At 39.6% G+C, this 22,738-nt stretch overlaps 1 protein-coding gene, 1 long non-coding RNA gene and 7 other non-coding genes across 9 annotated transcripts; 3 read left to right on the top strand and 6 right to left on the bottom strand.

Annotated features, from left to right (window-relative positions):
* Nucleotides 1-579: 579 nt before the first annotated feature.
* LOC147169834 (uncharacterized) lies at nt 580-5,397 on the bottom strand. The gene is made up of 2 exons (XR_015095787.1): nt 5,223-5,397; nt 580-866 (listed from the first exon to the last, which is right to left on the bottom strand). It is a non-coding gene; the product is annotated as an uncharacterized LOC147169834 (long non-coding RNA).
* Nucleotides 2,466-2,537, top strand: trnad-guc (transfer RNA aspartic acid (anticodon GUC)). The gene has a single exon. It is a non-coding gene; the product is annotated as a tRNA-Asp (tRNA).
* On the top strand, nt 3,246-3,317 carry trnad-guc (transfer RNA aspartic acid (anticodon GUC)). Its single transcript has one exon. It is a non-coding gene; the product is annotated as a tRNA-Asp (tRNA).
* Nucleotides 5,398-7,336: 1,939 nt separating the features above from the next.
* trnad-guc (transfer RNA aspartic acid (anticodon GUC)) lies at nt 7,337-7,408 on the bottom strand. The gene has a single exon. It is a non-coding gene; the product is annotated as a tRNA-Asp (tRNA).
* A 116-nt stretch (nt 7,409-7,524) lies between these two features.
* Nucleotides 7,525-7,596, bottom strand: trnad-guc (transfer RNA aspartic acid (anticodon GUC)). The gene has a single exon. It is a non-coding gene; the product is annotated as a tRNA-Asp (tRNA).
* A 116-nt stretch (nt 7,597-7,712) lies between these two features.
* Nucleotides 7,713-7,784, bottom strand: trnad-guc (transfer RNA aspartic acid (anticodon GUC)). Its single transcript has one exon. It is a non-coding gene; the product is annotated as a tRNA-Asp (tRNA).
* A 116-nt stretch (nt 7,785-7,900) lies between these two features.
* On the bottom strand, nt 7,901-7,972 carry trnad-guc (transfer RNA aspartic acid (anticodon GUC)). Its single transcript has one exon. It is a non-coding gene; the product is annotated as a tRNA-Asp (tRNA).
* A 304-nt stretch (nt 7,973-8,276) lies between these two features.
* trnad-guc (transfer RNA aspartic acid (anticodon GUC)) lies at nt 8,277-8,348 on the bottom strand. Its single transcript has one exon. It is a non-coding gene; the product is annotated as a tRNA-Asp (tRNA).
* A 1,044-nt stretch (nt 8,349-9,392) lies between these two features.
* lonrf1 (LON peptidase N-terminal domain and ring finger 1) lies at nt 9,393-21,231 on the top strand. Its single transcript, XM_086082838.1, has 12 exons — nt 9,393-10,118; nt 11,983-12,101; nt 12,412-12,534; nt 15,762-15,959; nt 16,058-16,271; nt 16,367-16,469; nt 16,831-16,945; nt 17,032-17,153; nt 17,233-17,391; nt 17,569-17,731; nt 17,850-18,002; nt 20,003-21,231. The coding sequence occupies exons 1-12, from the start codon at nt 9,506-9,508 to the stop codon at nt 20,159-20,161; spliced, it is 2,241 nt and encodes a 746-aa protein (XP_085938964.1). The 5' UTR covers nt 9,393-9,505; the 3' UTR covers nt 20,162-21,231.
* Nucleotides 21,232-22,738: the final 1,507 nt, after the last annotated feature.

Genomic DNA, 22,738 nt, shown 5'->3' with positions numbered 1-22,738 from the left:
CAGACCATGCATTGAAGCTCATGCCAAGTGTGACAATTGTAACAAGCATCAACTTGACTGTGACAACTATGCATTTGGGTTACGTGCCAATACGCTCGCTCTCGCTCGCGCTTGGCCACGGGGAGCTGGCGAGTAGCCAGAGCCTCCAGAAAATGTCTGCAGTTTTTGGGAGATTTGCTTTCATGTTTCTCATTAGCAACGAGCGCCGCCAGCACGACGGCATCCTGAAACGCGCACGCTCACCTGAGTGGCGCTGGTACGTTGGGAGATGTGCATTTTGTGCCGGGAACCCAAACATGGCAGGGAGATTATGCGAGGCCAGATAAGGCTGACCCTGAGTCAGCATGCATTCCTGCACACTTGTCTGAGATTCAGCCACCGGAGGGTTCCCACATTGATAAATGAGCACAAACATGTGCATGCGATTGTACGTTTCTAGGCGCACATCATTCGAAATTCTGCTCGGACATTTGCACCTTAGTCTAAACCGCATTGTTATTTACTGTACGCCATTTGAGGCTTAACAAGCACTTATAGCCACATTTTAAACTGCAAAGGCTGCAATTGTAGAAAAAAAACTAAAACCTCTGCTTCATTTATTTTCATTAACTCACAATTATTCACACATTTTATATCTGTAAACAAAATATTTTTCAAGTTTATATTAAAAGTAGACCAATATGTTTACTCAATATAAATATGCTTGTATCTTTTAGTTCATTGATAGTAATTTGATAGTAATTCATAAAGTTATTTAAGTGGCTGACTGAGATCGAATCCGGGCTTTGGCCTTCCTGGGTGGCGTTTGCATGTTCTCCCCTTGCCTGCGTGGGTTTACTCCAGGTACTCCGGTTTCCTCCCACTTTCTGAAAAAAACATGCATGGTAGGTTAATTGACCACTCTAAATTGTCCCTAAATCGGATTGTGTGTGAATGGTTGTGTGCCCTGAGATTGGCTGGCAACCAATTCAGGGTGTACCCCGCCTAATGCCCGAAGACAGTTGGGTGGGCTCCAGCACACCCGCGACCCTTGTGAGGATAAGCGGTTCAGATAATGGATGGATGGAAGATATACAGTACTATAAAATTAAAAGGGAGTGTGAAACATTGATTTGTGTTGTAATGTTTATGCCACTAGGTGGCATTAGCATTTCATGTTTGCCGTTGGTGACAGTACAGTTTTCTTTTCAAATTGAGTGCAAAGTAATTCGAACATGAATTCCCGCCCATTTTGTTCATTATAAATGAATCCCCAGTCCTGACATATATATATATATATATATATATATATATATATCATTTTTGTATTATTATTTTTTCCCCAAAATTAGTACAGCCATAATTTACATCCAAAGTATAATTGGCACGATTTGGATTTCACCATAGATGTTAAAAATATGCCAAGTCAGTGTTGACGTTTGATACAATATCAATATATGTGACACAAGACAACAGCATAGATCACAAGTCAGCGTCAATCAGACATCTTCAAAGTGTGAGAAGTTTGGCTTTCAGTTTAATTTAACTTCTATTAGTCTATATTTTCACAGATGGTGTACAGTCAGAGACCACTCTAAGGTCTGCATATTTTCTGCATGTGTTCATGCAGATGATCATACTGTACATAGCATTCCATCACGTTGTGTAAGGAGAGCAGTGTTTGCCCGCTGGCTTCTTTGCCACCGTTAACAGTTGAGTAACTGTGTCTGGGTAGAAGGAATCCCACATGGCGTGCCAACTATCTGACACACGCTGTGGGTCACTTGTTCTGTCCTTGTACTTCTGTTGTGGCAACACTACTAGTGAGGTACAGTATGTCATCATTGGATTTGAACTACAATCAACGCATACAGTCGTGCAGCTTTTTTTTTTACTTGCAACTACGTATGTGGTCGCAATTGTCTCATATCAGCAGTCACATTTATGTGTTTCCCAACTTTTAGCGCTAAGGCACATATTTTGCATTAGAAATATCTAATGACACAAAAATGTTACTAAAATTACACATATGTAGGGTGACTGGCAGACTCGTATTTAGCCCATTTTATCCCAAAAAGTGAACAATTTCATTATCCTTTGTTTGACACGTTATAAAATAAAATACAAGACAGATTGAAGTTCAACTTATTTTTCCGTTATAAAATAAAATACAAATATTTTTCTTTTCTTTTTTTTCTTTTCTTTTTTTAACCAATTTTTCATTTTACATGGGAAAATCCCCTGTCACGTGGAAGACCGGGTTTCGGTCCCCTGACGGGGAGGCCAAATCATTCTTTGAAATCAAAATTTTTTTGATTTTTTTTTACTTGGGATTAGCCTTGAAATAGAGTTCGATTCCCCGACGGGGAGATGAAACTTTTTCTTTCGCTATCAATTCCATCTCACCCCAACTGGTAGAAATTCTTGAAGTATATAATGTACTTGGGAAAAGCCTTGAAACATTTACAAGACTACATCATTGCGATTCCTCGTTAGTATAGTGGACAGTATCTCCGCCTGTCACGCGGAAGACCGGGGTTCGATTCCCCGACGGGGAGATGAAACTTTTTGTTTCACTATGAATTCCATCTCACCCCAACTGGTAGAAATTCTACAAGTATATAATGTGATGACATTGGATAGCAAAACACCAGTTATACACCTATTCTTCTTTCTTGAGGGATTTTGAAGCAGGACACGGAATGATAAGCTATGATAAGAGTTTTTTTTTTTAAAAAGGGAGACGCCTCATTCAAGTTAAATGCCTGCGAAACCACTGTTTCTATTTTGTCCCTCCCGACCGCCAGGTGGCAGTGATCCCCCACACCCCACCCAAAGTAGTTGAGTGAGCAGTTACGGACGGAAAGAGGAGGAGGGAGGGAACTAAGTGAGACAGTCACACTACAAACATGGATGCCCTTTTGCTCTATTGATTATGCACATTGTCCTTTTTAACCAACGCATTGCACAGTTTTTACCAACAAAATTCCACACTCATCTCAAAAGGTATGGGTTTCGGTTAGGGTTATCGATTAGGTTAGTCGTTCCGACTATTCAAAATTCAAATGTTTAGCTCATTCAATTCAAATGAATGGAGACACTCAATCTAATATATTACGGCAGCATAACTGGAACTAAGTAAGAAGAGCTGTGTTCCTCTGATTTTGAAGAGGGAATACAAAGCTCATCAAAGATATCAAAGAAGCGACAAGCAGTGACCCAGTAATGTTTATTTATACAAAAATAAATGTTGATACACCATCAATTCCTCGTTAGTATAGTGGACAGTATCTCCGCCTGTCACGCGGAAGACCGGGGTTCGATTCCCCGACGGGGAGGTAAAATTTTTATTATTTTTTAAATCCCTGTTCATTTGCAGCTATCTTAAATTTCTAAATTGCTGAAACTCCGAATGGACACGTACCGATAAACTCAAAAAAGACCTCAAACCGTTCCATCTTTAAAATGCCCTGCTCAATCCTATTCCCCCCCCCTTTTTTTCCCCTGAAAAATGTAAAAATATACAAGGCCAAAATTAACGTTTTAAAGATTTATCTTTGAGATTTAAAGTTTTATCTTTAAGATGTAAAGATTTTTTTAAAAATTGGGCCAACAAACAATATATATATTTTTTTTTAATCCACCACGTTTTTTGCTGAGCATATTTTTTAAGATCAACAGTGCTCTCTGGTGGCCTTTTGGAAAGTACATATTCACCCAAACCACAAGTTACTAAATACTGTACTGCTAAAAAATATTAATTACGATTCTCACCTATTTAAAAAAAAATAGATTAACGATTTTTTTTAAATAGCAGTAAGAATTCTGTTCGTTCTGTATTACTATTACAAATAAATAGTAATAATAACAAAGTGTCACAAAAAAGTTTTTTTAAAGGTATTTATTTTAGGTCACAGCTTTTTTTTTTGTATCGTATCCAACGGGGTCAAACTCTGAGGTTCGATTCCCTGACGGGGAGATTAGCTTTTCTTTTCACCTTTCACTTCCAGCTAAAATTTTTAATTTGCTAAAACTAGGGCTGGGCGAGCACCAATTATTAGTGATGGGAAAATGAACCACTTGCAATATTTTTTCTTTCTCTAGATGGTGCTCTTGGTTTAAAGATGCAGTGAAAATGTAATCGATTTCCACTAGCCTTTATCTTTAAACCAAGAGTGCCATCTAGAGGAGTAAGAAAATATCGCAAGTGGTTCAAGAAGCTCTGTTCAATTTGATTCATGACTTTCTTCAAATCACGCTTCATCAATATAATAGTTACTATAGTAACATATGATAACAATTACAAACATGACAGAAAATTACATCATGCCATCCAAACATTAAAAATCTTTATTACGCTAATTAATATAAAAGGAGAATAAATAGGCTGCATGAGTGAGACAATCCTCTGGTTCAATAAAGAACCAAGGCTTGCTAAATAAACATGAAAACACGACTATCTTTTTTTCTGGCATAGACTAATTGCTTCAAATGGCGGCTGAAGGCTAAGTGATATGGCCTAAATGTTATATTGTGGTGTAATTCAGAATGAGTTATTTACATGTGAACACTTAATATTTTCTGTTAAAAGATTGATCAGATTGATTCTACTTATTTTCAAATTTAGCATTTTCATGTATCTGCTTTTTACATCTTTGTAATTAAATAGATGTTTTGTTTTGTTTTTAATGGCCCCTTGGCAAAGCTTAATTAATTCAGTAAACAAAAAATTGTGTATTTCAGAAACTTCTGGATTTAATTGTTCAGTTTTGACTTTTCGGGGGTGTTTTTTCTATGCCTATTATTAAGTACCTAGTATTAAAATGATGTACAGCAATAAAAGTATTATATTGCCTTATATGTTGTATTTTAATACATTTACATGACTTTATATGTGTACGATATATTGCTCTACTAAAAGGAGCCTTTCAAATTACTTTGAGTTCAAAACTTAAATAATTACAGGGTTGTAGTTTTCAAATTGTGATCTGTTCCCGTGTTTAGCAAGCTTTCAATTATAACTGGTTATTTTTAAAATTGGATAACAATTAGGAAAGTTATGAAAGTTTGAAATTGGGATTAAAGGATAAAGGTCACACCTAAAATGACACCCGCTATGACTTTGTTGCATTTACCCTACAAAAAGTGTAATATTTGTGAAACAAAAATAATACTTATATCACTGGAATCGTCTGATAAAGCTGGTGCCATGTAAATCAATTAATCTTTGAAATTGTACTCACGTAACAGGTCGTGGTTGTTCTTGTAGGCTTGTACGTCTCACTCGCACTACTTGACAAAATCGGCACAAAACGAAATCCTCCCGTCAAAAGTGACCATTAAATACGCCATCCACAAATTACGAGACGACACGGGAATGTATTGAAAATACTGAAATAACTTGTAAATGGAAAAAAACCCCGCATACTTACCTCCCACAAAGACATCGCTACTAAAATGGCAAAATTAAAGGCGATGGCCCACAATAAAGGGCACAGTGTCACATTAGTTATTGAAGTCGGGAACACACGACCAACAAAATTAACGTTCCACCTTTTGTAATAAATATAGTTATTAATAGTTATTTCCATTTGAGGAAATAAACATTTAACAGATTTTGCGTATAATACCTAAAAAATTATAGGTTTTTTTGCAGTCATTTTGGTACATTTCTCAGATCATTTTTGAAACTGTCAAAATGTCTTCTTCTTTACTGTCAAAACTACTTGCTATTTCTTCACATAACTGTGTCACTTAATACGTATAAAAAAACTATTTCTTATTTTTTTGAAGAAGTTGCAAATTCTTTGGCACCTGTTCAACTCCCCGCAGTTTCTGACATTATCAATTGCTTATATAATGTAGATAAAAATGTAAGATAATGGGCCTCCGTTGAATTGTCTAGTTTCACACCCCACAACATTTTGAGCAAAAAGTCATTATATGGAAAAACAAAAGCAACAACAAAATGTGCATTACTTTTTTTCCTTATGTGAAGCTTGCCATTCGCTGACAAAGATAAATGTGTGAAGCATTAAATCAATCATTAATCAGCCACTTTCCTGAAATAGCCAATCGCAAAAGAAGATTTTCGTTTGGATGCAGAGATGAGAATTCCTGTCTCAAAAGCCAGGAAACACAAGGATGGCGCTCCACTGGGGCTAGGGGGTGCTATAGCCCTGCCACAGGTGTGTGTAGCCCGTTAACAGTTTTTGTCAATCGCTTTGACAACTACAGTTTCAGAACCTTGATATCATTTTCACAACTGGAACAACAAAACACAAAACGGTTACCACTTGTATCACATACTGCCCAATGCGTATTCATATCCTAAAAGAAAACTCCCACTCACAGAATCATTGGTTCACAAATTATTTATCATGAAATACCATAAGTTTCGTTTGTTTGTTTGTTTGTTTGTTTGTTTTTTAGATCACCCATAAACAACATATACAAAGTTTCACAATGTATTTATTTTGTACAACCTTTAAATATTGTAGTACAAAATATGTGATGTGCGTGTTTCATCCTGTGCTACATTTAAGTTAATTAAGCAACGTTTGGATATCAATGCCAGCTTGTGCTCACGTGACATGTAATGTTATATTCAATCAAGCAAACAGCTACCGAAAACAAAATGCTTCGCCTCCCCGTCGGGGAATCGAACTCCGGTCTTCCGCGTGACAGGCGGAGATACTGTCCACTATACTAACGAGGAATTGCAATAGGTGGTCCTGTAAAGTTTTCAAGGCTTTTCCCAAGTACAATGCAAAAATTGAAAGATATTATTTATTTATTTTTTGTAATTGTAATTGTTTTAAGGCTTTTCCCAAGTACATTATATACTAGAATTTCTACCAGTTGAGGTGAGATGGAATTGATAGCGAAAGAAAGAGTTTCATCTCCCCGTCGGGGAATCGAACTCCGGTCTTCCGCGTGACAGGCGGAGATACTGTCCACTATACTAACGAGGAATTGCAATAGGTGGTCCTGTAAAGTTTTCAAGGCTTTTCCCAAGTACAATGCAAAAATTGAAAGATATTATTTATTTATTTTTTGTAATTGTAATTGTCTTGTAAATGTTTTAAGGCTTTTCCCAAGTACATTATATACTAGAATTTCTACCAGTTAAGGTGAGATGGAATTGATAGCGAAAGAAAGAGTTTCATCTCCCCGTCGGGGAATCGAACTCCGGTCTTCCGCGTGACAGGCGGAGATACTGTCCACTATACTAACGAGGAATTGCAGTGGTGTGGTCCTGTAAAGGTTTCAAGGCTTTTCCCAAGTACAGTATATACTTGTAGAATTTCTACCAGTTGAGTTGAGATGGAATTGATAGCGAAAGAAAAAGTTTCATCTCCCCGTCGGGGAATCGAACCCCGGTCTTCCGCGTGACAGGCGGAGATACTGTCCACTATACTAACGAGGAATTGCAGTGGTGTGGTCCTGTAAAGGTTTCAAGGCTTTTCGCTAGTACAGTATATACTTGTAGAATTTCTACCAGTTGAGTTGAGATGGAATTGATAGCGAAAGAAAAAGTTTCATCTCCCCGTCGGGGAATCGAACCCCGGTCTTCCGCGTGACAGGCGGAGATACTGTCCACTATACTAACGAGGAATTGCAATAGTGTTGTCCTGTAAATGTTTCAAGGCTTTTCGCTAGTACAGTATATACTTGTAGAATTTCTACCAGTTGAGTTGAGATGGAATTGATAGCGAAAGAAAAAGTTTCATCTCCCCGTCGGGGAATCGAACCCCGGTCTTCCGCGTGACAGGCGGAGATACTGTCCACTATACTAACGAGGAATTGCAGTGGTGTGGTCCTGTAAAGGTTTCAAGGCTTTTCCCAAGTACAGTATATACTTGTAGAATTTCTACCAGTTGAGTTGAGATGGAATTGATAGCGAAAGAAAAAGTTTCATCTCCCCGTCGGGGAATCGAACCCCGGTCTTCCGCGTGACAGGCGGAGATACTGTCCACTATACTAACGAGGAATTGCAGTGGTGTGGTCCTGTAAAGGTTTCAAGGCTTTTCGCTAGTACAGTATATACTTGTAGAATTTCTACCAGTTGAGTTGAGATGGAATTGATAGCGAAAGAAAAAGTTTCATCTCCCCGTCGGGGAATCAAACTCCGGTCTTCCGCGTGACAGGCGGAGACACTGCCCACTATACTAATGAGGAATTGCAGTGGTGTGGTCCTGTAAATGTTTCAAGGCTTTTCGCTAGTACAGTATATACTTGTAGAATTTCTACCAGTTGAGTTGAGATGGAATTGATAGCGAAAGAAAAAGTTTCATCTCCCCGTCGGGGAATCGAACCCCGGTCTTCCGCGTGACAGGCGGAGATACTGTCCACTATACTAACGAGGAATTGCATTTTGGTAGTCTTGTAAATGTTTCAAGGCCTTTCCCAAGTACATTACATCTAGAATTTCTACCAGTTGGGGTGAGATGGAACTGATGGAATTGTGTTATTTTAGTCTTAATAATTATACAAATTATATATTTGCAACTTTGCATAACAAGCTCTATAGTATATCAACCAATTTATTAATAGTAGTGGCACCCATTTTTGACACCACCAACTCTGACCTGCATCTTGAACCTTTTTTTTTTTAAATTAGCCTTCCAGTCCATGTCCATGTCATTTCTTTATGCTGCAGGCCGATGAAAATGAATAGTAGGCCGCAAATGGCCCCCGTGCTGTGGCTTTGAAATCTTCGATTAGACTAATCTGGGAAAAACAACAACAACAACAACACATTAGTGGACTATTTTATTTGCCATTATTTGCCAATTTAGCATCTTTTGGATGGATGTTAGTCAGTTTAAAGCATTAGCAAAGCTGCCGGAGTATGTCTGATAGCATATGTCCATTTTTTTTTTTATAGCTTTAAAAAATATATATTATTACAAGCATTGTGCAAGTTTAGGGAAACTATATGTGCAGATTATGTATTTATTTTAACAGAAATTACTTTTTACTTTTATGTTGTAGTCTGTTTAAAAAAAAAAAGATTTATTTAAGTAAAATGCTTGGATCAGCACTTATTATTTTAGAATGCTTTTTTCCGCTTTTCTTTTCTTTTAACACAAGTAGGCTAAACAGTAGTAAGTAGGCTAAACGCCGTGCACGCGCCTGTGTGTGCGTGTGTTTTTTAAACTTTGCTCGTTGTACAACACATCACAAGCCTTCTTTGAAAAGCAACAGGATTGCATCCTATAATATAAAGTGCATCACTGACTTGTTCCCTCTCTTAAATCATTAATTCAGTGTGAAGGAACGTCGAGTCCAAACAATAATTCCTCCACGTCCTTTCCGCAGTTATGAAACTTGAGTCAGGCAAGGTTTTATAACCCAACCGCGCCGGCCAATCACGGGTCAGCGTGTGCTCACGTGACGTTATTTTTTATGTAACGAACGAGTGTCAACGGTGAAAGTCGTTGGACTACTCGCTAGAGGAGAGATGAATAGTCATGTTAACAGAAGAACCGTCAATTACTCCTAATCATTTATTTAATTCAACATGTCGCTCCACAAACCAGCTAAGGAAGCGTCGGAGGAGAGGAACGCTTTCTTTATAGGCGCAGAAAAGGACGATGTTCCCAAGCAGGAGGAGGAGGACCATCATGAGCTCATCTTGCTAAAAGCCAACGCTTTAGCCTCGGAAAACTCCCTTAAAGAAGCCATTTACTGGTTCTCGGTGGCCTTGCGCTACGGGCCAATGAGACCCGAACAGCTAAGTACTTTTGTGGACCGTATCGTGCGGAACCTAAAGGAAAAGGCTGCCTGCGGCTCGGACTCGCAATCGAAGTGGGACTCAGAGGAGCAGGATAGCCGCTGGGATAAAGTGTTCGACTGCCCCAGTTGTCATCACTTTTTAGGGGAACCCGTGACGTTGCTGTGTGGACACTCATTCTGTAGAAGGTGTTTGCAAGGAGGGCTGCTCTCCAGGTGCACGGTGTGCCACGAAGCGGCGAGACTCGAAGACAAGCCCAACGTGATTTTGTGCGGACTCTTATCCAAATGGTTCCCCAGCGATGTGAAATGTCGTAAAAGACTAAGCGAACTGGACGAACTGTGTCGGCGTAAACGCTGCCTCGACGCCGTGAAACAAGCGAGCGATATGATCCAAGCAGGTGAGTTGTTGGACGCTATTTCAACCAGTCATGTCGATAGCGGATATGTGGTAATATGTTTCCTGGGTGCAGTGGACGTGAGATTTACAAAGACGGCCGGTTGCCGGGATACGTGAGCGCGTCCGCCATGTTGAATGTGGCACATGTGCCCCACATTCACGTTACACGGGTGATAGCATACGCGAAGGTATCGCTTCAAACCAAAACTCGTTTCTCCGCTTGTTAAACTGCAGTTACCATAGCGACCAGATTTACTACCCGCGACGAGCTGTGGAGCAGACTTTACGAAATGTTCACTCAGCGCATGCGCGTCGGGGTCAGCTTGTGTAAGTCAGGTCGTGACACACATTGCAGGTTTTGTAACTTGCGCTGGGTTGGGCTTACTGGTTATATGTGCTTCAGTGCGACCAATCGCTGCTTTCAGACATTGAAAATGGTTGTATGCATCAGTCGTGACTCATAATTAGACCTCTTAGGTTTGGTAAGAAGATGATATTATGAAAGGGGGGGGGGGGGGGTGGCTACTGTACTCCTGCAGCAGTAGCAGGTATGCATTTTGAGGGAATTCATTTGGAAATAAGTTTACTAATGTTAAGGGCAAAGTACGTCAGCCATTGCCGTTGTTCTTGCCCTGCATAACTGCAGATAGGTGATTCTTCAGTTAGTCAATGGGGTAAATGTTGTTCGACCAGCAGTAAATGACATCATGCAAATAGTCCGGCTTGAGTTGCACACATCATTAATCTTGATCATTCCCTATTAATGTCAAATGCCACTGCCCCCCAGCCAAATGACCACGTGCATGCATTTGTTCCTAAACATCCATGCATCCCAATTTAGCCATATATACATCATATATGTCTCTACCCCTGCTCCAATCCCACAAATAACCAGTTCTTTTTTAGTTCGGTGACTTTAAATCCTGTAGCCTTTTCGTATGGGCCTGACCGATATGCATTTTTTTAGGCCGATGCCAATACTGATTTTTGGCACACAAAAAATACAGATCAATCGGCCAATTATAAAAAAAATAAAATAAATTGAATGCATAAGAGTCAACCCCCCCAGGTTCAGGGTACTTTCACAGCGTTGGAAACTTCGGTTTTCTTTGATTATAACGTTTTAAGGGGAAAATAATCGGCTATTTGGCCCAATAGGCCGATTGTTTTGGCAGATGTTTAAAGGGCAATAATCGACCAACTAGAGATAGGATATGTTTTTTTCAGGACCGATACGGATTATTAGTAGTCAAGGATGCTGATAAACAATATTTGGCGCCGATATTTTTGAATTTTTAATCATATGTTTATTGGTAAACTTTTAGGTTTTGTAAAATATTGGAGTTAAAAAAAAATCTTAGTCAATGGACAGAGTTGAGGGATCTCCCAGGGGCAGTAGCATGTCTTCAAAAGTTAAATAAAAACTTAAGTAAATATAGCTCCATATTGTTTTTTTGTTTTTTTTAACAGTAAATGCAATTTTCCAAAATTTAAAAAATATCTGCAGTATTAAAATGTTATCTTAATTTAAAACAAAAACAGAAGGTCCAGAGAGTTCCCAGGGTCAGCAGCATTTCCGAAAATTTAAAGTATTAGTTCCCTGAAGTTAACACTTTTTAAAATCTATTATCGGCCGTATATTTCTTCAAAATGGCCGATGCCGATATTCGTCAAAATGGTGAATATCGGCGCAGATAATCGATATTCGTCAAAATGGTGAATATCGGCGCAGATAATCGGCTCCACCTCGGTCCATCCCTAACAGTGACAGCTGCTCCATGTTTCTTGTTGAGCTTGAATATCGGAAGGTTACAAATTCAGATAATTTCACCTGTCTTTTTCTTCTTTCTCCATGGTCTTTGAAGAGCCCGAAACAACAGAGGAGGTGCGACTCTCAAGAGCAGAAGCATATAAGTCCCTAAAGGAGTTTGATCTGGCTTTGGAGGACATTGAGTTTTGTCTTGCATCTAGCTGTTCTGCTGAGGTAGGTCACTCTGCTGTTGTTCAGTCAAAGAAAAACATCTTTTAATACTAGGGCTGCAGCAAATGATTATTTTGCAAGTCGACTAGTCATAGATATTGTACCAGCAAGCAGCTGCTCTAATATAGTAAATAGCTTACAACTTGAGCAGGTAAAAATAAGGGTCGGATAATTAAAGCGTGTTGCATAACGCATGGTTTCAAATCAATATTTTGGGGCAATATATAGTCAGATTTTCAAACACAGTCGTTTCTTGCAAGCTTTAAATTCAGCGATAATAATTTGTAACAAGTGTGATGTTATGTCCTTTTAGGCTTTGTTTAGGAAAGCCATGGTGCTTCACGAGATGGGCGAAGTGGAGGAGTCTCTCCAAGTCTTCCTCAACTGCCTTGCTGTGGACAAAGACTTCTCCTGCGCAAAGAGACAAGTAGAAAAGGTGAGCTAACTGAAAAATAATAGTGCGATATTATCAGCATGTCAATCAATATGTGAAGTTGTTTCTGTTGTGTATTTATTGAATTGACTTTTGCCGACGTACAGTAGTCAAGGTGACTAGATTAGGTACGTCTACATCTTATGGAATCACCAGGGGTGTCGCACCAAAACCTGGGCCTCCATATTGAATTGTCATGAAGGTCTTAAGGGTATGATAATAGACACCCGATTTTATTTATTTATTTATCATTAAGAGATAATTAATGCGAATTGGAAGACACATTGATCATTGCCACTTTTAAGTCACCTTCCAGCCTTCCAGCCTCTGGTCCATCCCATATATATATATATATATATATATATATATATATATATATATATATATATATATATATATATATATATATATATATATATATATATATTATATATATATATATATATATATATATTATATATATATATATATATATATATATATATATTATATATTATATATATATATATTATATATATATATATATATATATATATTATATATATAGCTCATGTGGCTCATTCTTCCGCAGACCTCAGTGGAGGGCCTTTCTGCACTTTCTTCGATCGTTGTCTGCCTGCTGCAGCCACCAATGCACTTAAAAAAAAAACTTGTATTATTACAACAACAAAAGTAGAAATGATCGATTTTTCAGCTGCATATTTGAACATGCATTGCAAGAGAAACATGCCATGCAAGTGTATTTTAGGAGAAGCCTGGGTGTCGCCTACAAGGTGACCTAGAGATATCAAGATTCTCGGGCAGCCCAGTCACAAATTTAAAAAACAAAAAACAAAGGTGTGGCATTCACTCCTCCTCTTGATATTGACGCCAGATGTCAGTCCCATTATTGTAGGTCAAAAAGTAAAGCTGTTGTGGTAAAACACCCCCAATAAGAATGCAGAAACAAAATAGCAGTAAACGGGCAACATTATAAAATAGACAGGAAACAGTAGTTATATAGTACTAAATTTACTTAACTTGAGAACTAAACCATGATAAACAAATGACAAGTTTGATTGTCCCACGAACTGTATCACCGTACTTATACTTGTAAAAAAGAAAAAAAGGTCAGGTCTTGTGACTTCATTGGCGTTACTCAACACAACCAGCACTGTCGAAGTTATGCAAGAGGCACACAGTTGTCTCATTGTGTACAATTCAATCTGCATTTTCACTGCACCTTTATCTGCTCACGATGTTGTTTTGATAGGAGGCTGCCACTGTTGCATCATTTTTGTAATACTCTGTGTGTTATGTAAATTCCATTATGCTGCGCCGTTAATATCAAAGTGTATGTGTGCAATGATAATGAAAACATTTTTCTTATTTTTGTATTTGTTACAAACAATTTTGCCACCTTTTTAGATTAATATATTTTCTAACTATTTATTATGATCATTTAAAATAACAATGAAGCACTTTGATGGCATAGCGAGTGCTGTAGAAACATGTTTTCATCTTACAAGCTGGAACGTGAAAGAAAAGTGACTTCGAGCTCGTAATAACTCATTCTTCATAAGACGCGAGTATTGATTGAACTCACCTCAACTCATCAACTTTTTTAATAGAGCACATTAAAGCCAACCACAGCTACATGCAAAGTGCTGTATATACAATGGGGCAAAAAAGTATGTAGTCAGTCAAGTTCTCCCACTTAAGATTACAGTTCTGTAATTTTTGTCATATGTACACTTCAACTGCGAGAGACAGTTTATGAGGTGGGGGAAATCCTAGAATTTTTTTAAAGGATTTTTAAAGAATGTATTTGTTAATTATGCTGGAAAGTAAGTATTTGGCGACCTCTAAACAAGCATGGGCGGGTTTGGTGCTCCATTCAAAATCTCATCCCGTGGTGGCTGATCATGCAAACAGTGAGCAAAAATCCCAGAAGTTCACAGAGAATGAGTTCCGGAAACAAAATGAGCAGTTGATTATTTGCTGTAACTCATTTAGGACAGATTACACAATATATTTGAAAAAGTCAGATGGTATTGGGCCAAGACAGCTAGGTAATGGTTTCATCTGCAGAAGCAAATCCGTTATTGTTTTTTGATCCACTGTGTCAAATTCTGACATGTACTGTAATTGATTTTAAGTGTTGCATCATTTTGCGATTTTGTTAGTTTGTGATCTGATGGATTGTACCTTTTCACAAAAATAGTAAGCAAATTCATTGCATTTATCTATTGAAAGGAGTTCTGGTGTTGCTTAATTTGGGGGATTAGCGAGTTTATCAACCACAGCAAATAGCTGAAGTTTTTACTAATGATTTCAGAAAAGTGTTAATGTCAAGTCTTAACTAATACTTTGTTAAAGTTACAGACATTGTTTTTACAGGTCAAAGTGAACTTAACCAGAGAGACCATCCTCTGTGATGTGGATGAGGCCCTCTGGCCAGATAGAAACAGAAAACGTGATGTGATGTAATTCCTCCTCTGGGGGTGTTTGAGGCAAACTTTTTTTTTTCCTGTTCTTTTTAGTTTTTTGTTTTTACATGCATTTTCATTAGAAATGCCTGTGAACTGAAACACTGTCAATAAAGCAATGAATTGTTGCATGCGTGATATTTCATGCTTAACGAAGTGGGCCAACACCCATTTTCTAAAAGGAAAAAATCGATAATTCTCATGAGACATTGCCATTCACATTGTGCGTTGCATTTTTACAGTTGGGTTCTCAATTTTGCACTTCAGTGTGGTGTGAATGCTTGACAGTGCGCAGCAAATGCTGAGCTTTGTGTATCAATTGACTGGTATGTGTTGTGTCATTCAAGAATGTGGCTGTGTGCCAAATGAGAACACGAGTTGCATTTTGTGAACAGGTAAGATTTGATGGCAAAGAGTCATCTTGAAAAGGCTCTAGCATTGTGTGCATGTGAGGTTTCCAGGTTTGTGTGTACAATTTAAAGGAATGCATTAGTGTTTTGAGAAACGTGTGTTACGAACTGTGAAAAACTATAACAGCCATTTGTGTTGTGTTTTTATTAGGTAGTTTTTTTCCCCATGCGACATACAAGCTTTGAATTAGACAGAGATGATATTTCAGTTCACGCTATTTCTAGTCAATATCTTGCCAGGTGATAGTCGGAAGCTTCCCTTATCGAGATGCAACTCAAGAAAAATATTCAGGATTTCTGCAGCTTTCCAGGCCTACATCATTGACAGGCTATTTGTTGCTGTTTTTAACAGATTCTGTGTGACCTGCTCTCTTCGGCTAACGACAACGTCAAGGTGGGCCTGAGGGAAACGGCGCAGAACACGTCGCCCCACTTACGAAGTAAAACCCTTGTGGCTGACCCTCAAGTCAGGTCTCATATTCCGGTCCAGAGACAAAGCCAACACCAGGTCCGCGCTGTGTCAGAACACCAGCGAACAGACAAGCAGGAGGTCAGATAAGTCGTCCATACGAAGCGTTTGATCCATATTGCACTGCTTTCATTCATATCACATGTATTCATTTGAATTGTTACCTTTGTGTGCCACAGAAACGCTGGGAGAGCCTTAAGCGTCCCGGTCTGAGTAGAGCCCATTCCCTGCGATGTCACAGCCCCGACGACGGCGAGCAGGGTCTGAAGAGGGTCTGCTCCGCCCCTCAGCTTGGGGACCAGAAGGCGGCGAGTCTGCTGAAGAGGAAGCTGTCTGTTTCTGACATCGAGCCTTGCATTGTGGCCAGTGGAAGTAGCGAGTATAAAAAACAAGGTATTGTGCAGCGTTTTTCTTGCCAACTGTTTTCACTACCAAGTACACGAATCATAGAGCTTGAGTAACGTGATGTTCGCTGTTTGCTTTGCAAGGTGTGCAAAACTCCAAAAAAACAGCAGCCAAAGCTAAAACCTACAAACGTGTTCCGGAGGATCTCCTTGACGCCAATGACTTTGAGTGCTCTCTCTGCATGAGGTGAGCTTATGTTTACACTCTTCACAATCAATATGAAAATGACATTATAATTATAGCATTAGTCCCTGGGATTGACCATGTGACAAAACGTTTTAAGGGGAATGAAGAACTGAAGGAAAACAACTCATGGAGAAATTAAATGAAAATGATCTGTACATAAAATATACAGTCAATATAATAATATATAAATGATCACAAAATATTATTTGAAATAGGCGCTCCCATCCCTAATAGGAATCATTTCTGGCATAAACAATGTTGTTTATACAATCACACATTTTGTACTGATAAAGTAAAGCTCTAACTTTAAATGAACCTTTGAAGAGGTGTGTGACTTGGCCTCCGCTTTTGTCCAAACCAGGTTATTTTACGAGCCTGTGACGACGCCATGCGGCCACACTTTTTGCAAAAGCTGTCTGGAACGCTGTTTGGACCACTCGCCATGTTGTCCCCTGTGCAAAGAGGACCTAAAAGAGGTAAGGGAACCCACAGGGCGACTACTTTTTTCTCTATGAAGGTGTGTATTTAATTGTGTGAATAATCATAAACCTCTCTTCGGCAGTATCTAGCATGTAGAAAATACATTGTGACAAGCGTGCTGGATGTGCTGATCAAACAGTATTTTGGTCAGGAGTATGAGGAGAGGTCCACAACTCACTTGGAGGAGACCAGAGAGCTTTCTGAGTAAGTTGGCTATATCTTTGCTAATGTTCATTTCAGAGGAAGGTCGTAATAATCGTCTGTCCTTCTGTCCCGGTTGCAGCTTGACAAAGAACGTGCCTATCTTTGTGTGTACCATGGCGTACCCCACGGTGCCTTGCCCGCTGCATGTATTCGAGCCACGTTATCGCCTCATGATCCGCCGCTGCATGGACACGGGCACGCGGCAGTTCGGCATGTGTATTAACGACCCCGAGAAAGGGTAAGCGTGCAGATACAAAATCATGTTTGTGTTGTGTGCACATCGCAGTTTATGGAGTCCTTAAAACTGGACGAACTGGCACACAATTAATCTTATTCATTCTGGTCTGAAGTTGCATAAGAGGTTATGATGCCAAGCATCTTTAAACAATTAAAACTGTGGCATCCACCCTGGCAGGTTTGTCGACTATGGATGCATGCTCATCATCCGGAGTGTCCACTTCCTGCCTGATGGTAGATCCGTGGTGGACACCGTTGGAGGGAAGCGCTTCAGAGTCCTGGCGCGAGGGATGAAGGACGGTTATAGTATTGCTGACATTAAGCATTTGGAAGACACTCGGGTAAGAAGTGAGCTCTGAAATGTGGCGTTGCCCTACTTTAATTATGTAATCTACTTTTTCACTTGGTACTAGAGAGAATCTAACAGTCACTGGTGTGTTCATCATAATTGGGTTTTAGGCGGAGGCCAGAGAAGAGCTCGAGAACCTCCAAGAGCTCCACGATGCTGTATACAATCAGGCCCGTGACTGGTTTCAGAACCTCAAGATCCGCTTTCACAACCAGATCCTTCAGCACTTTGGACCAATGCCTGAAAGGGAAGCTGATATCCAGGTACACCTCATGGCCTCTTGGTTCATTGGCAGGTTATGACCAATCAATGCCTTGCATTCAATGCACGGTGGACCCTCACACAAATGCAGTGCGTCAACTCTCAATTTGCTCTTTTATTGATCTCTCACGGGGAATATGTTTCAGACACATGGACAATATACTTTAAACACGTCTAAACGTATTAGTATTACTTCCTAAAATGTTCCCTATAGCGCCGTTTCCTCACTCTTGCAAGTTGCGCAAAGCGATTCAGGATGGCTGCAGCGTGTAGACCAATAGTTTTCTAAATATGAGGCAAATCCTGCTTGCGTCATTGTACGCGGTATGTCAGAAAAGTTCCAGGATTGGCAAAAATATCTCTCAACCCCAAACTACAGATTCTCCACACCTCAAATTTAGAACTGAAGAAGACTTTAGGATTAAAGGTGAAATGTCTTCAACATCCAAGAAGAGCACAGTTGATAAGATTCGACTGCTGATTACCTTGACTTGGATGATTGAGAATCCATACAGACATATCCTCTAGATACATTTATTTCGACATGCATACTTTTATCGAACTGTGTCATCAAATGCCTCATGATGGCTCTCCTCTCCACGACTCGAATAAATCTGATGTTTGGGATTTACTGCTAATGTTATCTTTAAATGTCTCGTCCAGGAAAATCCATGTCAAATAGTCCGCTTCTCTGACAGCATGTTAGTCCTTTTATAGCGATGGTTCTGGCATGAATGACGTCTCCCAAAATGGAGCCACCGCTTACAGCCAAACAGCCCAGACAAGGATACAAAATACTAGCGCAATGTCATCAGCAGATCTAGTACATTTCTACGATCTCTTTTTTTTTTTTATAAAAAATTTATGTCTCCTTTTAATCTAATGTTTTCATTCATGCACTGCAGTGTCCAGAAAAGCAAGTTCCCTCACAGAGCAATACATGATGTAATCACAAGTGAGGCAAATATTATTAGGAAATTGGTGGTTGATTAAAATGCTGCTAAATATACAGTAGATGAGATGTGCATATTCATAGTATCGTTTGTACTCCTTTTGGTTTTTGAGATCCTTTAAAAGGCTCATAATCTGCATTTTACTTTGAAACAGCTGTGGGCATTCTCCAAACTTGGTTAGATTTTTTTTAAAAAATTTTTTTAAACAAAACAAATGGCACTGGTGTGAATCTTGTCCAGTAGAGGGTGCTATTTATTTGTCATAATTTAACTTGAGGCCGTCACATGACAATGCCACAGTGGGCAACTGTCCATATCGCCAATATGAAAAACCGCCACTGGTCCTTTGCACTGAATTATTTTGTCTGACTGGAATCAAGAGGAACTGTCTCATGGAATTTCAGCGCTTGGTCAACCCCAGACTGAACGACTGACATAACGTGACAAACTATGACTACTCCGTCTCCCAGACTTTTCACTCTTGAGCTTTATATCTGCAAATAACAACTAGGTCATAGACAAACCACCTCTGCGTCTTAGAAAACTGGCATTCAGACGTGTGTTTGACACAGTCAAATGTTAAGTGTGCTTCCGTTTGGGAAAGCCTACATTAGCTTGGATTTAGCAGCCTTAGAGGTGCATAATGGCACAATGAGCTTGTTGTGTGTGTGCGCTCGCCTCCTTACGCCAAAGAGGATTACAACTCGGCTCCCGCCACGACCTGAGGGGCGGAGCCTTTTGACAGTATTGGCTCAAGAGCTTTATGGATGCTTCAGATCTAATCCTACAGCTACTGTTGTGTCCCAAGTGCCTTGGAGAGAATCCCCTTGTCGGTTTTGTAGACGGTTGACGCTTTTGTTACTGCAGTGAAGTACAGCTATGATTGTGTTCAGGATTGCTACCGCTGGCCTAGTGGATGCTTGTAGCACATATTCTTCTTTAAAAACAACAACAACAAAAAAACGCCAAAAACCCTGTTATTGATTTGTTGATTAATTGACAGAGTATGTCAGTGATTAAACTATCATTTCCTGTCTCCTGCATTCTAGGCGACTCCCAATGGTCCCGCGTGCTGCTGGTGGCTGCTGGCTGTGCTGCCCATCGACCCGCGCTACCAGCTGTCTGTCCTCTCCATGACCAGCCTGAAAGAGCGCCTGGTGAAGATCCAGCACATCCTCACCTATCTGCAGAGCATCCCCAATAGTTAAGAGCTTCCACTCCTCGCCTCCACTACCATGCTTTAAAACTGCACCACCCAATCCTTCCACCCTTCAGCGATTTAAACCTGCTCTGCTGAAAACATTCAGAACATGCAGAGATGTGGCCAAACCGCCTCAGGGATTCTTCCGGTGACGCACATTGTTTTGTTACGTGCAACATGAATCACGAGAGATGAAGTGGCTCTCGCCTTTCTAGAATATGCAGAGAAACTTCCTGTGGTACGGCGGCGTTGTCAAGGTGGATTGAGGACATTGCTTTGGGTCACATCCCACCTGTTGAAAGTAAGGGGGGCAGAATGCTGCAGAAAAAAACTACAAGAGGAAAAAGGTCTACATAATACCCAAGTGCAAAAAACTCCACGTTGATGGTCCACTGTTTAAGAACAATAATCAGATTGCCCACATTGGCGTTTTGTTTTCTTTCTCCACGCTGTCATGTGTACTAATTTTCTATCATGTCCCAGACTTCCTGTTGACATCACGTTTCCATGTGGTCATGCTCAGAAAGACTCATGACCACAAATTGTGTGCTTGTCAAAAATCTTCCTTCCGCAGTAGACTATTAACGACAAAAATCATCCAAAGGTTGTCACTAAAAATATGAGCTACTTTTTAATACCACAATATTCAGCCACTGAATAAAGTGGAATACATACGAATATTTATACATTGACCTTAATTTTGTGTGTAGGGCATATTGCAATATAAAGTAATCGAATCAGTGTATATGCATCTGTAAGGCATACCTTTAATGTTAATATTCAGTACAAGCTGCTCTCTCTTTCTGCTTGGGGGGGGCTGTTGCCTTACACCATTTGACATTGTGGTTTAAAGTTAAACTATACTTGGTTTACCATTCTTACCCATCTTAATATGAAGTATCATGTTATGAGTGTATTTTTCCAGCAGTCTAAAGCATAACTTGGTTCACTATGTTGGAAAGATACAAATTCATGACTGTGTGACTGTGGTAAAACGTTTTTTTTATTGTTTTTTTCTTTTCAGTGTTTTAAGTTAATGGTTTTGAATTAAAAATGGAAGCATTTTTCTTTGTCAAATTACGCCTCTGTGTTTTCTCTTAACTTTGCTTTGAGAATGAAGTGTAGTTTTACTTTAGTTTTTCTCCTTAGGTTTGTCATATTTTTTTTAACTGAAAAAACAATTTCAAAACTGCAAGCTCATTTGTCCAGTTCATTAGCAAAAACACATAGCTATCCCAAAACTGGTCACACATGCTTCAAGTTCCTTTCCCTTATTTGTCAAAATAAAATTTCTATGTCAAGTAGTCAGTGCCCCCACAAGGCACCATCCCTTTGACATTGTGTGAGCACTGCAAGTAAAAATGATTAGATGTCTTGTGACAACAGCAGAGGTGCCGCTAACAAAATACAATTGGGCTATATATAAAACTGAGGTGGAAAAAGGATTTTACAAGAGCAGTTTTCCTCACCTTCCCCCTCTTGGCCATCCATACGCTGCTCTCTGTTTGGCCGAAGGTTTTCATCCACGTCGCATCAAGTGTTTTCCCTTGCAATGCGGCAAGGGAAAAAAACGCGTGAATGTCTCAACCATCCTCTACACTGATCCCCTATGATGTACTCGCATGCAGCATCCATTGCTTGAAGTAGGGTCAACTGGTCTTGAGCCCGATGTTCATACACTCTCCACCTCCAAGCGGGAAAAAACTCAACTGGATTGAGGAAAGGAGAGTATGGTGGCAGTAGCTTCATGAGCATCCGTGGATGGGTTTTAAACCAGGCCTTGATGAGATGGCCATAATGGAAATCCACATTTTACTGAAATCTTGCTGACATGACTGAAAAACAACTAATAAGAGTTTAATCAGCAAAATCTATTAATTTGGGAAATGTATTAAATGTAAGCACATTGTGCTAACTGTAGGCTAAATGTACATTTGCACATATCCACTGAGGCTATAGAGCAGGGGTGCTGAAGTTCGGTCCTTGAGAGCCCCTAACCAGCCTGTTCTCCATGTTTCTCACCACTAACACACCTGATTCATGATCAGGGTCGTTATCAGGCTTCTGCTAAGCTTGCTGATTAGCTAATCATTAGATTCAGCTGTGCTGCAGGAGGGAAACATGAAAAACAGGCTGGACAGGGGCTCTCGAGGACCGAACTTGAGCACCCCTGCTATAGAGACATGTACTAAGACATTGGCAATTTGATTAGAGCAACGAAGAATGCCATCCAGTTGACACCAATTGTAAATTGGTATTTTGAGAATGTAATTTCAAGAAATGTGCCAAACCTATGGAGAAAAACTTAAAATAAATAAATAAAATAAACCCTACAGGGTGTTCTTAAATTAGTAAATCGGAACCCAGTGAACTCTTTGGCCACTAGAGGGCCTCCGAAAGCTTGATAATATTTGAAACGCATTTAAAACATTTAAAGAAATGAAAGCGGTGACCCAACATCCACATCCTTTGCAAGTAGAAGTAGTCATGCAAAGGTGATGATCTGCAGTGGTGCAAATAAGTGTGCCCGAAATCAAATTCTGCTTTGGACTGCACGACATAAATGCTTGGTCAGGCACTGTCG

This window comes from Leptonotus elevatus, chromosome 8 (assembly GCF_054856555.1).
Source record: "Leptonotus elevatus isolate MCC_2025b chromosome 8, RoL_Lele_1.0, whole genome shotgun sequence".
NCBI lineage: Eukaryota > Metazoa > Chordata > Actinopteri > Syngnathiformes > Syngnathidae > Leptonotus > Leptonotus elevatus.
The sequence above is the reverse complement of the archived record's forward strand: the minus strand, read 5'-3'. Positions and strand labels throughout refer to the sequence as shown.